This window comes from Scyliorhinus torazame, chromosome 21 (genome assembly GCF_047496885.1).
Source record: "Scyliorhinus torazame isolate Kashiwa2021f chromosome 21, sScyTor2.1, whole genome shotgun sequence".
Classification (NCBI taxonomy): Eukaryota; Metazoa; Chordata; class Chondrichthyes; order Carcharhiniformes; family Scyliorhinidae; genus Scyliorhinus; species Scyliorhinus torazame.
In genome coordinates, this window is record NC_092727.1 from 46,935,293 (window position 1) to 46,953,793 (window position 18,501).

Consider the following 18,501-nt stretch of genomic DNA (forward strand, 5'->3'; position numbering starts at 1 on the left):
TCCATTTGTCAGGATTCGTGGTTTTCCGAGTGTTATCGCGTTTTCGAAAGACGTCAGTCATTGGCACTCTGTGCTGGAACTCCATCTTTTTTACCTCAGGGCAGAACTTTAAAATTAGAGTATAGTCTTTCAGTGGGAATGCAGGAAACATTTTTTTCACACCAAGGCTGTGGAATCTGGAACTCCCTCCCATAAGCAGCTGTCATGGTTCCGGGCAAATAGTGCAGAAGGAGGCCATTCGGCCCATCGAGTCTGCGCTGATCCGCCGCACCCTATCTTGTCCCTGCCCCCGCCCCATCCCAGTAACCCCACCTAACCTTTTGGACACTAAGGGGCAATTTAGCCTGGCCAGTCCACCTAACCTGTACGCCTTTGGACTGTGGGAGGAAACTGGAGCACCTGGAGGGAACCCACGCAGATAGAGAACGTACAAACTCCACAGACAGCCATCCAAGACTGGAATTGAACCCGGGTCCTTGGCGCTGTGAGGCAGCAGTGCTAACCTCTGTGCCACCATGCCGCCCCAAAGATTTTTATTAGGGAAGCGTATCAGGGAATGTGGAACCAAATAAGGTAAATGGGCCGTTGAGCCATGAACTATTTTTGCTGCAGCCATTCGCAGTCAACAGAAAATCTGACTACAGGGCATCACGGTGGCGCAGTGGAAAGCACTGGGACTGCGACGCTGAGAACCCGGGTTCGAATCCCGGCCCTGGGTCACTGTCCGTGTGGAGTTTGCCCATTCTCCCCATGTCTGCGTGGGTTTCACCCCCACAACCCAAAGATGTGCACGTTAGGTGGATTGGCCATGCTAAATTGCCCCTTAATTGGAAAAAAAAATAATTGGGTATGCTAAATTTTTTTTAAAAAGAAGAAAATCTGACTACATGTTGGCAGAGTTTTGGATCATGAGGTATCACAGCTCACAATTAAGAGTGGAGCTGCCTGTCTTCTGGACCCTCCCCAAAGATCACGGATGTTAACTGCAGCATCCCAACCAATATCAGCTCACCCATTATTGATTGAATATTAAATAGGGGACTTCCATTGTCTCTATTTGTCAGTGCTGCACAGGGCAGTCCATCTCTCACTGAGGCACCCAGGCAGTATGTGATCTTATTTGAAGGAATGAGGACTGAAGTTGTCTGAAGCAAGCCGAGATCCACACAAATTTCTCAAGACGCCAAGACTCAAGTGAATTGAGCTTGCTGTGCATCAGGTTGTCTACAAGATCTGTTGTCTGTAAATGCGCTTGTTTTATAATCAGTGCCACCAACAATCATTCACTCACCTGACCCAGCCTTCGTTCAACAGGAGCTGGTAATCGTGGACTGTCAACTTGTGAGCCATGAGACCTGCAGATCAAAGAATAAACACTTAGTCAATGGAGATCAGGGATTACGGGGAGAAGGCAGGATAATGGGGATGAAAAACATATTAGCCAAGATCAAATGACAGAGCAGACTCAATGGGCCAAATGGCCCAATTCTGCTCCTGTATCTCACGACACTACTCTCCCTGTGGAGCAGCCTGGACTGTGTGGTCCCCTGCATTGCTTCCAATGTTTAGCACCCATAACTTTAGGTTTCATGAGATATTCCTCCCTTGATCAACAACAAAGACTATTGTCGTTAAGTGAGCCTTTGCTCAACATGCCAACATTCTCCTCCAGGTCAGAAGAATTTGGTTCATGCCCCACATCAGGGACGTGGGCCTAGAATTCAGATCGATGGCTCCAGTGCAATACTGGGGCAAATGCTACACTAACAATATGACTGAAGACCCATCTGTCCTCTTGGTTAAATGTAAAAGCTCCAGTGATACTATTTTGAAGAAGCTCAGGGGTGTTCGCCTCAATGGCCTGGCAAATGTTTATTCCTTAGTCAAGTTCATTTATTGATCTTTTTGAGCTTTCCGTACAAAATAAAGTCAGATTCAGAGAGAAGGCCTTTAAATTTGTAACAGTTGTTGATTTCCTGTTCACAGCATCACAGCCCTGCCACATGACATCCCGGCCTCGACTCCCAATTGGGCGCAGAGGTCCCATTTTGCACCGTTAATTGTCCGTCTTCCCATCAGGCAGCCACTAATTGGCCATCCAATGCTAGATTCGCTGAACTAGCAGAGGCGGGAGTGAGCGGACTACTAACCTTCCACCTCTCTCACTCTGCTGAAAGCTGTAAAGTCCAGCCCCAAACTAGGGGCTAGTTTAGCTCAGTTGGCTGGACAGCTGGTTTGTAATTTAGAGGCAAAGCTAACAATTCCTAGTTCAATTCCCGGTTGAGGTTATTCATGAAGGCAGAGCTTTCTCAACCCAGCCCCTTGTCTGAGGTGTGGCGATCCTCAGATTAAATTACCATCATCAGCTCAAGAGGAAAGCAGCGCATGGTCATCTGGGACCATCATTACTTTGGAGCGGCACGGTGGCACAGTGGTTAGCATTGGCCTCACAGCGCCAGGGACCCGGCTTCGGTTCCGACCTTGGGCAAGTCTGTGGGGAGTTTGCACATTCTTCCCGTGTCTGCGTGGATTTCTTCCGGATGCTCCGGTTTCTTCCCACAGTCCAAAGATGTGCGGGTTACGTGGAATGGCCAAACTAAATTGTCTCTTAAGTGTCCATAAGATTAGGTGTGGTTATGGGGGATTGGGCTTAGTTAGGGTGGTCTTTCGCAGGGTCAGTGTCGACTCGATGGGTCGAATGGCCTCTTGCTTCACTGTAGGGATTCTATTCTATGGATAGTTATAGCCATGAGAAAGGATGAAAGATTTGAGAGGTTAAGGGACATTTGGACAGAGAAATGCTTTCAGATAAGAGGGACAAAGAGCAAGTGCATTGAAACTGTCATCCGTACTCAACAAGAGGCTGTTGCCTCAACGAGGCCAAAACATTGAAATAAAAGGAAGAAAAGAGAGTGAAAGCAATATTGTGGAGATTCTGATCATTTGACCATGTTTCAGAAATGAAAAGAAAACCTGCCAGAACTTCACCAGGACATGATACTTGCATGATATAGCTGGGGATAAATGGTAGCGGTTTCAGCAGGGGAGATGACAACACTCATTCCAATAAGAGATGACATAGTTCCACTTTAAAAGTGTGAAGGGACAAGTCACCTCTTTTGTGGATTTCCTGCCTGCATTGGTGACTGGTCCCGTGACATGTCAGGCATCTAAAACTGTATTTGTAACTGTAACTGTAACAGCCCTTAATATCCACACCCACAAATGCACACACGCTTCTACACACATGAACTGCAGTCTCGCTGTCTCAGCAGAATAATTACATTGTAATGGTTATATTTGTTTTTCCTGATTCACTATTACCACAGCCTTTGTAAACAGAAAGTTAGAATGAATCTCTTTAATAAGTCAGCAATGTCGCCATTGTCCCAGATGGCCATCGGCTGCTTTCCCCTTTTGAGGGGGAGAGCTGACTGGTGGTGATTTAACCCGAGAGTCATCGCACCTCAGGCGAGGGGCAAGGTTGGGAAGGCGGGCCCTTCATGAATAAGCTCAGCCGGTATAAGTAAGGCCATCGCTCTACATCATGAACTAGCTGTCTAACCAACAATCTCTTTATACAGCTTCAACAAATATCAAACTGTATTTTAGTTTTCCTTTCAATTATACTAGCAAATACGTAATCATTTGGATTAAATATTTTCTTGTTACTGTTAACTATCAAGTTTATCGATGAGTATCCCATTTATTACTTGGACAATAACTGAGGAATTTGGTTTATGTCGCATACGCACAGCCCTAGGAATAAGGCAGAATCGTTCCCAAACATTTTCCATGCAAGATCCTTGTAAGCATCAGGGAGTTAAGCATCTTGTCTGGATTGAAGTTCACACCCAATGCTATTCTTACCACAGACACTGATGTCACTAGTTATAAGGGGCTGTTTAGCACTGGGCTAAATCGCTGGCTTTGAAAGCAGACCAGGGCAGGCCAGCAGCACGGTTCGATTCCCGTAACAGCCTCCCCGAACAGGTGCTGGAATGTGGCGACTAGGGGCTTGTCACAGTTACTTCATTTGAAGCCTATTTGTGACAATAAGCGATTTTCATTTCATTTCATTTTTCATTAGGTACATCGGACAGAGCTAGCACTTTCAGTCACGCCAAGGACCATCTATAAAGGTGTTATGGGCGAGGCGGTTTCAGAACCCCAAAATGTATCATGGAGGTCAACCAACCTCTCCCTTTAATGTATTTGTTGCTTTTCCTAGCACACAGCCTGTTCCCTAGGTGTGGGATGACAATTATGGACACGTGGGTTTTTAAACAAAAAACACTGTTTATTCCATGAACTCAACTTAACATCTTAATAAACATTGGATCTCTTAACACCCCTTACTTCAAAGATAACTCAGAAAATATTGCAACAGTAAATAATTGGGAGTATTAATGAGCACGAGAGATTGGCTCACGAGCCAACAGTGATCATGTTTTTTTGATCAGTAGTTGTAAGTAGTACCGATTTTATCAAAGTGATTGCTCATTAATGTTGATTCTCTCAACAACTGCTTTGGACACCCCTAGACCTGCTCTCTGTCCAGACACCCTCCTCTTCCCCCGCCCCACACACCAACCCTCCTTCTCTCCGTTGCTGTTTGTACCTTTAACCGAAATAACTTCTTGTGCTGTTAGCTATAAATCAGTATAAATGAGCAGACGCCACACACAACTGTCATAAACCAAACTACCTCAAAGGCACTTTTATCACGCAGCTGTGATTTTTGGACTGATTTAATCCATTTTTTTTTTTTTTAAGAATATTTTATTGAAAATTTTTGATCAACCATCACAGTACATTGTGTATCCTTTACACAATAATATAACAGTATAAATAACAATGACCTGTTTTATAAACAAAGAATAAATGATATATAACAAAAACGAAAACTAAAACTAAATGGCAACTGCCTTGTCTCAGATAAACACTCTCCAAAAATATGGTTTAACAATCCAATATACAATTATTTATAGCAACGACCTATACATATTATACATATATATTAATAACCCTGAGACTCCTTCTGGTTCCTCCCCCCCCCCTCCCCCCTGGGCTGCTGCTGCTGCCTTCTTCTTTTCCATTCCCTCTATCTTTCTGTGAGGTATTCGACGAACGGTTGCCACCGCGTGGTGAACCCTTGAGCCGATCCCCTTAGGACGAACTTAATCCGTTCCAGCTTTATAAACCCTGCCATGTCATTTATCCAGGTCACCACCCCCGGGGGCTTGGCTTCCTTCCACATCAACAGTATCCTGCGCCGGGCTACTAGGGACGCAAAGGTCAAAACATCGGCCTCTCTCGCCTCCTGCACTCCCGGCTCTTGTGCAACCCCAAATATAGCCAACCCCCAGCTTGGTTCGACCTGGACCCCCACTACTTTCGAAAGCACCTTTGTCACCCCCACCCAGAACCCCTGTAGTGCCGGACATGACCAGAACATGTGGGTGTGATTCGCTGGGCTTCTCGAGCATCTCGCACACCTATCCTCTACCCCAAAAAATTTACTGAGCCGTGCTCCAGTCATATGCGCCCTGTGTAACACCTTAAATTGAATCAGGCTTAGCCTGGCACACGAGGATGATGAGTTTACCCGATTTAGGGCATCCGCCCACAGCCCCTCCTCAATCTCCTCCCCCAGCTCTTCTTCCCATTTCCCTTTCAGCTCATCTACCATAATCTCCCCCTCGTCCCTCATTTCCCTATATATATCTGACACCTTACCGTCCCCCACCCATGTCTTTGAGATTACTCTGTCCTGCACCTCATGCGTCGGGAGCTGCGGGAATTCCCTCACCTGCTGCCTCGCAAAAGCCCTCAGTTGCATATACCGGAATGCATTCCCTTGGGGCAACCCATATTTCTCGGTCAGCGCTCCCAGACTTGCGAACTTCCCATCCACAAACAGATCTTTCAGTTGCGTTACTCCTGCTCTTTGCCATATTCCAAATCCCCCATCCATTCTCCCCGGGGCAAACCTATGGTTGTTTCTTATCGGGGACCCCACCACGGCTCCCGTCTTTCCCCTATGCCGTCTCCACTGTCCCCAAATTTTCAAAGTCGCCACCACCACCGTGCTTGTGGTGTATTTCTTCGGTGAGAACGGCAATGGGGCCGTCACCATAGCTTGTAGGCTAGTCCCCCTACAGGACGCCCTCTCCAATCTCTTCCACGCCGCTCCCTCCTCTTCCCCCATCCACTTACTCACCATTGAGATATTGACGGCCCAGTAGTACTCACTTAGGCTCGGTAGTGCCAGCCCCCCCCTATCCCTACTACGCTGTAAGAATCCCTTCCTCACTCTCGGGGTCTTCCCGGCCCACACAAAACTCATGATACTCTTTTCGATCCTTTTGAAAAAAGCCTTCGTGATCACCACCGGGAGGCACTGAAACACAAAGAGGAATCTCGGGAGGACTACCATTTTAACTGCCAGCACCCTCCCTGCCAGTGACAGGGATACCATGTCCCATCTCTTGAAGTCCTCCTCCATTTGTTCCACCAATCGCGTTAAATTTAACCTATGCAATGTACTCCAATTCTTGGCTATCTGGATCCCCAAGTAACGAAAGTCCCTTGTTACCTTCCTCAGCGGAAAGTCCTCTATTTCTCTGCTCTGCTCCCCTGGATGCACCACAAACAACTCACTTTTCCCCATGTTCAGTTTATATCCTGAGAATTCTCCAAACTCCCGAAGTGTCCGCATTATCTCTGGCATCCCCTCCGCCGGGTCCGCTACATATAACAACAAATCATCCGCATACAGAGATACCCGGTGTTCTTCTCCTCCTCTAAGTACTCCCCTCCACTTCTTGGAACCCCTCAATGCTATTGCCAGGGGCTCAATCGCCAGTGCAAACAGTAATGGGGACAGAGGGCATCCCTGCCTTGTCCCTCTATGGAGCCGAAAGTATGCAGATCCCCGTCCATTCGTGACCACACTCGCCACTGGGGCCCTATAGAACAGCTGCACCCATCCAACATACTCATCTCCAAAACCAAATCGCCTCAGCACCTCCCACAAATAATCCCACTCCACTCTATCAAATGCTTTCTCGGCATCCATCGCCACCACTATCTCTGCTTCCCCCTCTGGTGGGGGCATCATCATTACCCCTAGCAGCCTCCGTATATTTGTATTCAGCTGTCTCCCCTTCACAAACCCAGTTTGGTCCTCATGGACCACCCTCGGGACACAATCCTCTATCCTCATTGCCATTACCTTGGCCAGAATCTTAGCGTCTACATTTAGGAGGGAAATAGGTCTATAGGACCCGCATTGCAGCAGGTCCTTTTCCTTCTTTAGGAGAAGCGATATCGTTGCCTCAGACATAGTCGGGGGCAGCTGTCCCCTTTCCTTTGCCTCATTAAAGGTCCTCATCAGTAGCGGGGCGAGCAAGTCCACATATTTCCTGTAAAATTCAACTGGGAATCCATCCGGTCCCGGAGCCTTCCCCGCCTGCATGCTCCTAATTCCTTTCACTACTTCCTCTATTTCAATCTGTGCTCCCAGTCCCACCCTTTCCTGCTCCTCCACCTTGGGAAATTCCAGCCGGTCCAGAAAGCCCATCATTCTCTCCCTCCCATCCGGGGGTTGAGCTTCGTATAATTTTTTATAAAATGCCTTGAACACTCCATTCACTCTCTCCGCTCCCCGCTCCATCTCTCCTTCCTCATCCCTCACTCCCCCTATTTCCCTCGCTGCTCCCCTTTTCCTCAATTGGTGTGCCAGCAACCTGCTCGCCTTCTCCCCATATTCGTACTGTACACCCTGTGCCTTCCTCCACTGTGCCTCTGCAGTACCCGTTGTCAGCAAGTCAAATTCTACGTGTAGCCTTTGCCTTTCCCTGTACAGTCCCTCGTCCGGTGCCTCCGCATATTGCCTGTCCACCCTCAGAAGTTCTTGCAGCAACCGCTCCCGTTCCCTACTCTCCTGCTTTCCTTTATGTGCCCTTATTGATATCAGCTCCCCTCTAACCACTGCATTCAGCGCCTCCCAGACCACTCCCACCTGGACGGCCCCATTGTCATTGAGTTCCAAGTACTTTTCAATGCATCCCCTCACCCTTAGACACACACCCTCATCTGCCATTAGTCCCATGTCCATTCTCCAGGGTGGGCGCCCTTCTGTTTCCTCCCCTATCTCTAAGTCCACCCAATGTGGAGCGTGATCCGAAATGGCTATAGCCGTATACTCCGTTCCCCTCACCTTCAGGATCAACGCCCTTCCCAAAACAAAAAAGTCTATTCGCGAATAGACTTTGTGGACATAGGAGAAAAACGAAAACTCCTTACTCCTAGGTCTGCTAAATCTCCACGGGTCTACTCCTCCCATCTGCTCCATAAAATCTTTAAGCACCTTGGCTGCTGCCGGACTCCTTCCAGTCCTGGACCTCGACCTGTCGAGCCCTGATTCCAACACCGTATTGAAATCTCCCCCCATTACCAACTTTCCCACCTCTAGGTCCGGGATGCGTCCTAGCATACGCCTCATAAAATTGGCATCATCCCAGTTCGGGGCATATACGTTTACCAAAACCACCGTCTCCCCCTGTAGTTTGCCACTCACCATCACGTATCTGCCCCCGCTATCCGCCACTATAGTCTTTGCCTCAAACATTACCCGCTTCCCCACTAATATAGCCACCCCCCTGTTTTTCGCATCTAGCCCCGAATGGAACACCTGCCCCACCCAACCTTTGCGTAGTCTCACCTAGTCTATCAGTTTCAAGTGCGTTTCCTGTAACATAACCATGTCTGCCTTAAGTTTCTTAAGGTGTGCGAGTACCCGTGCCCTCTTTATCGGCCCGTTCAGCCCTCTCACGTTCCACGTGATCAGCTGGGTTGGGGGGCTTTTTACCCTCCCCCCCTTGTCGATTAGCCATCCCCTTTTTCCAGCTCCTCACCCGGTTCCCACGCAGCTGTGTCCCCCCTAGGCGGTGCCCCCCCGCCCATCCCACCCCATACCAGCTCCCCCCTCTCCCCAGCGGCAGCAGCCCAATAATTCCCCCCTCCCACCCCCCCGCTAGATCCCCCACTAGCGTAGTTACACCCCCCATGTTGCTCCCAGAAGTCAGCAAACTCTGGCCGACCTCGGCTTCCCCCGTGACCTCGGCTCGCACCGTGCGATGCCCCCTCCTTCCTGCTTCCCTATTCCCGCCATGATTATCATAGCGCGGGAACCGAGCCCGCGCTTCCCCCTTGGCCCCGCCCCCAATGGCCAACGCCCCATCTCTTCCACCTCCTTTCCTCCCCCCACAACCTCCTGTGGAAGAGAGAAAAGTTACCACATCGCAGGATTAATAACATAAAACTCCTCTTTCCCCCCCTTCTTCGCCCCCCATACTCGCCCCACCACTTTGTTTCAAACGTTCTTTTTTTTAATAACCCGCTCATTCCAATTTTTCTTCCACGATAAAAGTCCACGCCTCATCCGCCGTCTCAAAGTAGTGGTGCCTCCCTTGATATGTGACCCACAGTCTTGCCGGTTGCAGCATTCCGAATTTTATCTTCTTTTTGTGAAGCACCGCCTTGGCCCGATTAAAGCTCGCCCTCTTTCTCGCCACCTCCGCACTCCAGTCTTGGTATACGCGGATCACCGCGTTCTCCCACTTACTGCTCCGAGTTTTCTTTGCCCATCTAAGGACCATCTCTCTGTCCTTAAAACGGAGGAATCTCACCACTATGGCTCTAGGAATTTCTCCTGCTCTCGGTCCTCGCGCCATCACTCGGTATGCTCCCTCCACCTCCAGCGGACCCGCCGGGGCCTCCGCTCCCATTAACGAGTGCAGCATCGTGCTCACATATGCCCCGACGTCCGCTCCCTCCGCACCTTCAGGAAGGCAAAGAATCCTTAGGTTGTTCCTCCTCGCGTTGTTCTCCAGCGCCTCCAGCCTTTCCACACATCGTTTATGGTGTGCCTCGTGCATTTCCGTCTTCACCACCAGGCCCTGTATGTCATCCTCATTCTCGGCAGCCTTTGCCTTCACGACCCGAAGCTCCCGCTCCTGGGTCTTTTGCTCCTCCTTTAGCCCTTCGATCGCCTGTAATATCGGGGCCAACAGCTCCTTCTTCATTTCCTTTTTGAGTTCTTCCACGCAGCGTTTCAAAAACTCGTGTTGTTCAGGGCCCCATATTAAACTGCCACCTTCCGACGCCATCTTGGTTTTTGCTTGCCTTCCTTGCCGCTGTTCTAAAGGATCCACCGCAATCCGGCCACCTTCCTCTCCTTTTTCCATCCGTATCCAGGGGGGATTCCCTTCTGGTTCACCGCACAGTACTTTTAGCCGTTAAAATTGCCGTTGGGGCTCTTATTAAGAGCCCAAAAGTCCGTTACACCGGGAGCTGTCATCAGCTGGTCATCGCCGCTGCGACTCAGCTGGTCATCGCCGCTGCGACTCAGCTGGTCATCGCCGCACCCGGAAGTCGATTTAATCCATTTATATTCTCACCTGGTACAGAGCCCACCCACATTACGAGTTGGATTGAATGCAGCCCCACTTAACCCACCCCGTGTCAATTCCCTGGTGATGAGATAACCTGCCCAGATTGAGTCGGCTGGGGGGGGGGGGGGGGGGCAGGGTTTAACTGGAACCATACAAAAACTTTCCAGCACCCTTGACAGGCCACCTAGGAAACCAGTCAGGTTGACCAGCAGCCGACCAGAGGAGTCACTCTTTGTCGGGTACCCTGTGCCCAATCAATTGACCTGGCCTCGGGCAGGGAAGGAGTCACTGAAAGCCAGCCCCTGCCCTCGCCTCCAACATCCCTTGCTCCCCTCCTCCCACAACCCCCATTACATTATTCAAACCCCTGCCCTCTCTCTTAAATTTGGTCTGGGCTCTCACACCGTTTCTGGGCCTCTGGTGGCTGCATTCCTGGCAGCATTGACTACCCCCACTGGTGGCGATGATTATTTCCCAGTTGAGCAGGCCCTCAGCAGGTAAGGTTTCCGCCACCGGGAACTTGAATTGTGGGGGAGGCCTGAACTTCCATCATAAGGTCAGAGTGGGGGTGTTTGCCATGTGACTGCACCATTTGCGACTCCTCAGACACTGAAGCAGTCCATGTCCATATGCAGCAAGACCTGGACAATATCCAGGCGTGGGCTGACAAGTGGCAAGTTACATTCATGCCACACAAGTGCCAGGCAATGACCATCTCCTGTAAGAGGCGCTCTAACTGTTGTCTCTTGACATTCAAAAGCATTACCATCACCGAATCCCCCACAATCAACATATTGGGGGTTACCATTGATCCAAAACTGAACTGGAATAACCATATTAACACTGTGGTTACCAGGGCAGGTCAAAAGCTAGGAATTCTATGGTGAGTAACTCACCTCCTGACCCCACAAAGCCTGTCCACCATCTACAAGGCACAAGTCAGGAGTGTAATACTCTCCACTTGCCTGGATGAGTGCAGCTCCAACAACACTCAAGAAGCTCGACACCATCCAGGACAAAACAGCCCGCTTGATTCCCCACCCTCCCACAAACATTCAAACCCTCCCCCATTGACGAATAGTGGCAGCCGTGTGCATCATCTACTAAGTGCACTGCAGTATCTCACCAAGGTTCCTTAGACAGCACCTTCCAAACCCACGACCACTACAATCTAGAAGAACAAGAGCAGCAGATACCTGGGATCCCCTCCACCTGGAGGTTCCCCTCCAAATCACGCACTACCCTGACTTCGAAATATATCGGCATTCCTTCACAGTCACTTGGGCAAAATCCTGGAACTCCCTCCCTAACAGCACAGTGGGCGTACCTACTCAAGGACTGCAGCGGTTCAAGGCGGCATCTCACCACCAGCTTCTGAAGGGCAACCAGGGGTGGGCAATAAATGCTGGCCTAACCAGCGATGCACACATCCCGTAAATGAATTTTTAAAAAATTCTCCATCGGTTGTCTGACCAACGGGCAAGAACTCTGTCTGCACACAAAATCCAGCCTTTTATTCCTAATTGCCACACTTTCCCTCACTTCCAATTCCTCCTGCTGCAGCTCTCTCATGTTTACATTCTGTTGAGTAATTGCTTGCCTCCTACCAGTGACGGCTCAGTGGCAGCAACCTCACCTTTGAGTCAGCAGCTTGTGTGTTCGAGCCCTGCTTCAGGCCTTGACCACAATCTTGGCTCACACTGCAGAGTAATGAATCATCTTTCAGGCATGATGGTAAATAAAGTGAGGTCCCATTTGAGCTCTCATAAAACATCCCATGGCACTATTTGAAGAAGAGCAAGAGAGTTCTACCAATGTTCCTGTCAACCAACAGTTTATTGAGCATTAATCGCATTCCTGCTTTTAGAACTTTGGTTTATGCAGTTTGATTGGCACATTTTCCTATTTTACAAGTGACATTTCACAAATACTTTATTGGCTGTAAACTGCTTTGTGAAATTGTGAAAGCTGCTCGATAAATGCAACTTGTTTCTTGCACATAGACAGATGCTTCAACGGAAAGGTACTGAAAAGTGAGGGGCAGCTGAGTCCAAGAGATTCAAGCAGACAATGTCCTTAAGGTGTGAATGAAAGAAATCAAAAACCACAGAACAATAATTTGGGTTTGGTAAATATGACCACAGATTATTTCACAAAATGATAATGATCAACTTGTGCAAGACAATAATTTGGCCACAATTGGAGCATTGTATACACAGCTGAGCGCCCCATTAGAGAAAGAACTAAAACCACAGAGAACATCCCGATGGCCCCGGGGAGATACTCGGAATCCGGTATTAATAGCTTTGTTGAGAATTTGGAGGCAGTTTCGACAACACTTCGGATTGGGGGCAGGGTCAAGGGAAATGTCGATTCGGGGGGAACCATAGATTTGAGCCAGGGAAGTGGGATGGAAATTTTCGGAGATGGGACGAGAAAGGAATTAAGACACTAAAAGATTAGTTTCTTGGGGGTCGTTTTGCGGGATTGAAGGAGCTGGGGGCGAAGTATGGGCTGGAGCAGGGGAAAATGTTTAGATACAGGTTCGAGACTTTGCCAGAAAGGAGATACAGAGCTTCCCGGTGGAGCCGGCCTCCATATTGCTGGAGGAGGTGCTGACGACAGGGAAACTGGAGAAGGGGGTGGTATCGGTGGTTTACAGGGCTATTTTGGAGGAGGAGAAGGTGCCGCTAGAAGGGATCAAGGCAAAGTGGGAGGAAGAGTTGGGAGAGAATATGAAGGACGGGTTCTGGTGTGAGGTGCTGCGGAGGGTGAACGCCTCCACCTCGGGCGCGTGGTTGGGGCTGATACAGCTGAAGGTGGTACACAGAGCACACCTCACGAGGATGAGCCGATTCTTTGAGGGGGTAGAACATGTGTGTGAACGTTGCGGGGGTGAGCCCCGCAAATCACATTCATATGTTTTGGTCCTGTCCAAAGCTGGAGGGTTACTGGGAGGAGGTTTTTAGGGTAATTTCCAAGGTGGTGCACGTGAAACTGGACCCGGGCTGAAACTGGAGGCCATATTCGGGGTGTCGGACCAGCCGGGGTTGGAGACGGGCGCGGAGGCAGATGTTGTAGCCTTCGTCTCGTTGATCGCTCAAAAGCGGATCCAGTTGAGAGATCAACCTCTCCACCCTGTGCCCTGGCGTGTTGGGGGGGGGGACCTGCTGGAATTCCTGATGCTTGAAAAGGTCAAATTTGAACTGAGGGGAAGGATGGAGGGGTTCTACAATTCATGGGCATTATTCATTATGCACTTTCGAGAATTGGATCACATCGAACATTGGGGGAGGGGGGGGGCGTGCTGGGAGCGTTGGGGGGAGAGAGGAGGGACTGTATGTATTAATGGTGACTATGGGTGATTCCTGATTCCTTTTTGTCATTTGTTTATATTAACATGCGGGCTAATGTCTGGGGTTTGGTGGGAGGATGGAATCATTGTTATTAATATGGGGATTGACATTACATTCGTTATTGAATATGGTTTGTGTTGGGTGTAAATTTGGGAGAAAATGTGAAAAAGGAGAATAAAAAATATTTGTTAAAAAACTATAGAGAATGAACAGCATAAATTCACACAGATGATATAAGGAATGGAATGCTACAATTAGAAGGAGAGATATCTTGACATTCATTGGCTTCAATTACCTTCTTAAACATTCAATCCCTCCACCAGCGGCGCACACAACTGTCATAAACCAAGCTACTTCAAAGGCACTTTTAAGCTGCCGCTGTGATTTTTCGACTGGTAGCGATTTAATCCATTTATATTCTCACCTGGCACCTAACCACCCACATTATGAGCTGGATTTAATGCAGGTCCACTTAACACATAAGGGAGGCCCCGTGCCAGTCCCCTGGTGATGGCTGAACCTCCCCAGATTACGTCGGAGGGCAGGAAGGATTGATGTAGGATTCCTGGCCCCTGGGCAGCGCAATGACAATTAAGCTAATTAATAAGCAAATTGACATTTGTTATCCTCGAGGTCATGACAGCCTCAGGGATTTAACAGGAACCACACAAGCTTTCTCACACCCTTGAAAGGTCACCCAGGAAACTGTCAGGTTGACCAGCAGCCTACCAGAGGGGTCCCACGTTGTCAAATATTCTGTGTCTGATCATGCGACCAGGCCTCGGGTAGGGAAGGGTTGGATGGCAGCCGTGTATGCCATATACAAGATGAACTGCAGGAATTCACCAAGGCTCCTTAGGCAGCACTTTTCTAACCCATCTAGAAGGACAAGGGCAGCAGATACATGGGGACACCACCACCTGGAAGTTCCCCTCCAAGTCACCCACCATCCTGATTTGGAAATATATCACCGTTCCTTCAATGTCGCTGGGTCAAACTCCTGAAACTTCCTCCCAAACAGCACTGTGGGTGTACCTACACCACATGAACTGCAGCAGTTCAAGAAAGAAACTCACCACCACATTCTCAAGGGTAATTAGGGATAGGCAATAAATGTTGGCCCTAGCCAGCGACGCCCATATCTCTTGAATAAATAGAAAAAGTAATGAAAGCAAAGTTAATTCTGCTATTAATACATACTCTCGGCCAATGCTTTGTTTCTTTACTGTGAAGTGGGAAATGGTTCAGAAGGGCACTTGGCACAGAAGATGGCTGCCTGACACACAAGATGGAGACACAGAGAATAAAGCAGACATAACTGATGCCTGGAGCCCAGCGGGGTGCCAGTGGGACAGATAGGAACAGATCCAGGAGAAAGGGAGCCAGACAGGAAGATTAAGAAATACATAAATGCAGGACACCACTTGAATAAATCTGACTACAGCCAAGGTGTACACAATGATATGCTAATACGAATGCCTTGGGCCATTTTCTAAAACAAAGGGACAATCGATACTGCTTTCCTGCTGCTACCTGTAACCTGTAAAACCTCTTTAACTATAACCATGTGTAAATGGCAAAACGCTTACAAATAGCGGTGTACAATCTATAAAATGTTTAAAGATAACAAGGTGATAATTGTTTCGTATCTGGGCTCATTGTGAACCCAAAGTATAAAATTAATGACTGCCATTCAAACCACGAGAAAGGCTGGCTACCGTACCGCGGGGTACGTACGCTTTCTCCCGAAGCTTCGTGTAACAATAAACTGCACTGATTGAACTCAGCAAGTCTGACTCCTGAAGTGGTGATTTTCCCACAACAACTGCAAACATTGTCTTTTGTTCCACAACATTGTCATTTGAACTCCCCAGTCCTTTACCCTATCCCAGACCTTCCCCCAATTCAACACCATATAAGCCATCACATTTCCACCTCCCTTCACTTCCAAAGAAGAGTCACGTTCAAGGTGAAATATTAACTTGGTCTCTCGCTCTCCACAGGTGCTGCCAGTCCTATTAAGTTCTTCCAGTATTTTCTGTTCTTATTTCAGATTTCCCGCATCCGCGGTGTTTTACTTTTTGCAAGACAAAGAGGAGGAGATTTAATAAGAGGCTTATAAAAGTATAAAGACTTTTGATTGGTCATAGGAAAAAATAGTTCCTTTAGTTGGAAAAAGAGTTCCCCTAGTTAGAAAGTCAGTGGTGAGAGGTCCTCAATGTTAAATGGACATAAGGGGCGAAATTCTCCGGAAACGGCGTGATGTCCGCCGACTGGCGCCCAAAACGGCGCAAATCAGACGGGCATCGCGCCGCCCCAAAGGTGCGGCATGCTCCGCATCTTTGGGAGCCGAGCCCCAACCTTGAGGGGCTAGGTCGGCGCCGGACGAATTTCCGCCCTGCCAGCTGGCGGAAAAGGTTTTTGGTGCCCCGCCAGCTGGCGCGGAAATGACATCTCCGGGCGGCGCAAGCGCGGGAGCGTCAGCGGTCGCTGACAGCTTCCCACGCATGCGCAGTGGAGGGAGTCTCTTCTGCCTCCGCCATGGTGGAGACCGTGGCGGAGGCGGAAGGGAAAGAGTGCCCCCACGGCACAGGCCCGCCCGCGGATCAGTGGGCCCCGATCGCGGGCCAGGCCACCGTGGGGGCACCCCCCAGGGCCAGATCGCCCCTCGCCCCCCCCCCCAGGACCCCGGAGCACGCCCACGCCGCCTTGTCCCGCCGGTAAGGTAGGTGGTTTAATTTACGCCGGCGGGACAGGCATTTTAGCGGTGGGACTTCGGCCCATCTGGGCCGGAGAATCGAGCGGGGGGGCCTGCCAACCGGCGCGGCGCGATTCCCGCCCCCGCCGAAAATCCGGCGGGGGCGGGATTCACGTCAGCCCCCGGCGATTCTCCGACCCGGCGGGGGGGGTCGGAAAATTTCGCCCCAGAACAGAATGAACTACAGAGTATAATTGTATAAAATAGTTTGTTACAAGGAATAGCTATAGCAGCATGTTTTAAAGGAATAATTAACAAACGTTTGAAAGAGAGACAAGATACAAAGAGCAACGGGGCAAGGATGTGGCAGCATGGTGGCGCAGTTGTTAGCACTGCTGACTCATAGCACCAGGGACGCGGGTTCGATTGCAACCTTGGGTGACTGTGTGGAGTTTGCACTTTCTCCCTGTGACCGGGTGCTCTGGTTTCTTCCCACAGTCCAAAAATGTGCAGGTTAGGTGGATTGGCCATGATAAATTGCCCCTTATTTCCAAAGGTTAGGTGGGGTTTGGAGAGTTCTAGGTGGGTCAGTGGACCTAGGTAGGATATTCTTTTGGATGGTCGGTGCAGACTCGATGGGCTGAATGGCCTCCTTCTGCACTGTGGCGATTCTAGAATTCTATAAATGGCCTCCTTCTGCACTGTAGCGATTCTATAGATCGGATAGCGGTAATTATTAGTGGATTCCAGAATTAAACTTCTGGTACAGATTTGATGGGGTGAATAGTCTGATGCTGTATTGTCCTATTTAGAGTCAGTATTTAAGACTGATGTTAATCCTTCTAATGACATAGCTCATTGGTGTTCATTAGAACATTAATGCATTAAAGACATGTCATCATTCATAGTCTTTCACATGGAATCTTGAGAAACAGGATTAAATGTTGATATCCAAACTGGACATCCACACTCTCCCAGAATCCGGTGACAGAGCGAATGGCAGCTATTCTCCCAGAGAATGATCTTAGCAAGCAGTGGTTATCAGATTCACCACAGCACTTCACTTTCCAAATGTATCAAACATTTCTCACCTCTTTGAATCAGAAGGTGGTGGGTTCAGGTGGCAGCTTGGGACTGGAGCACAAAAGTCAAGGCTGACATACCAGCGTCTTACCGAAGGAGTGTTGCACTTGCGGAGGTGTCGTCTTTTGATTACCCATTCAAACAAGGCCCTACTTGCCCCATCAGGTGGACATAAGCTTACACATCACATATTTCAAAGAAGATTTGGGAAGTTATCGCTGGTATCCTGATCAATGTTTATCCCTTAACGAACATCATAAAAACAGAATATCTGATCATCATGTTGTTGCTGTTTGTGGGAGCGTGGAGTAAATTGGCTGCCACATTTCCGATGTGGCAACAGTGACTAATAATAAAAATAATAATAATCGTTATTATTGTCACAAGTAGGCTTGCATTAACACTGCAATGACGTTGCTGTGAAAATCCCCTAGTCGCCATACTCCGGCGCCTGTTCGGGTACACAGAGGAATAATTCAGAATGTCCAATTCACCTAGAAAGCACGTCTTTCGGGACTGGTGGGAGAAAACCGGAGCATCCGGAGCAGACACGGGGAGAAGGTGCAGACTCCGCACAGACAGTGACCCAAGCAGGAATCGAATCTGGGACCCTGGCGCTAGGAAGTACTTCATTAGCTGTGAAGCACTTTGGGACATCCCGTTGTCTGTGGCCTCCACTGGGCGGTCCCCTGCTCTTAGGCCCGCAATGGACCCCCAGTCATCTCTAGCCCCAGCCCCGCTCCACCCATGATTCGGTGCCTGCTCGGAGTTCCGTCTGAGGCTTTCTCTTCCCATCATTCTGCTGTTCGTTCTCGTCCAATCAGGCGTTTGACAAGCAGTTCTGCAGAACTTTTCCAAATGTACCTGTCTTGCCACAGACCTCGAGAGGCTCTGAGCCAGATGA

At 49.1% G+C, this 18,501-nt stretch overlaps 1 protein-coding gene across 2 annotated transcripts in view; it reads right to left on the bottom strand.

The window, feature by feature from the left end:
* Positions 1-18,501, bottom strand: part of LOC140398275 (arginyl-tRNA--protein transferase 1-like) — a 99,345-nt gene that overhangs the window by 49,463 nt on the left and 31,381 nt on the right. For both annotated transcript variants that reach the window (XM_072486759.1, XM_072486758.1), the window contains exon 2: positions 1,292-1,355. In XM_072486759.1, coding sequence (XP_072342860.1) covers positions 1,292-1,355 — 64 coding nt within the window. The remainder of the gene's footprint in view (positions 1-1,291; positions 1,356-18,501) is intronic.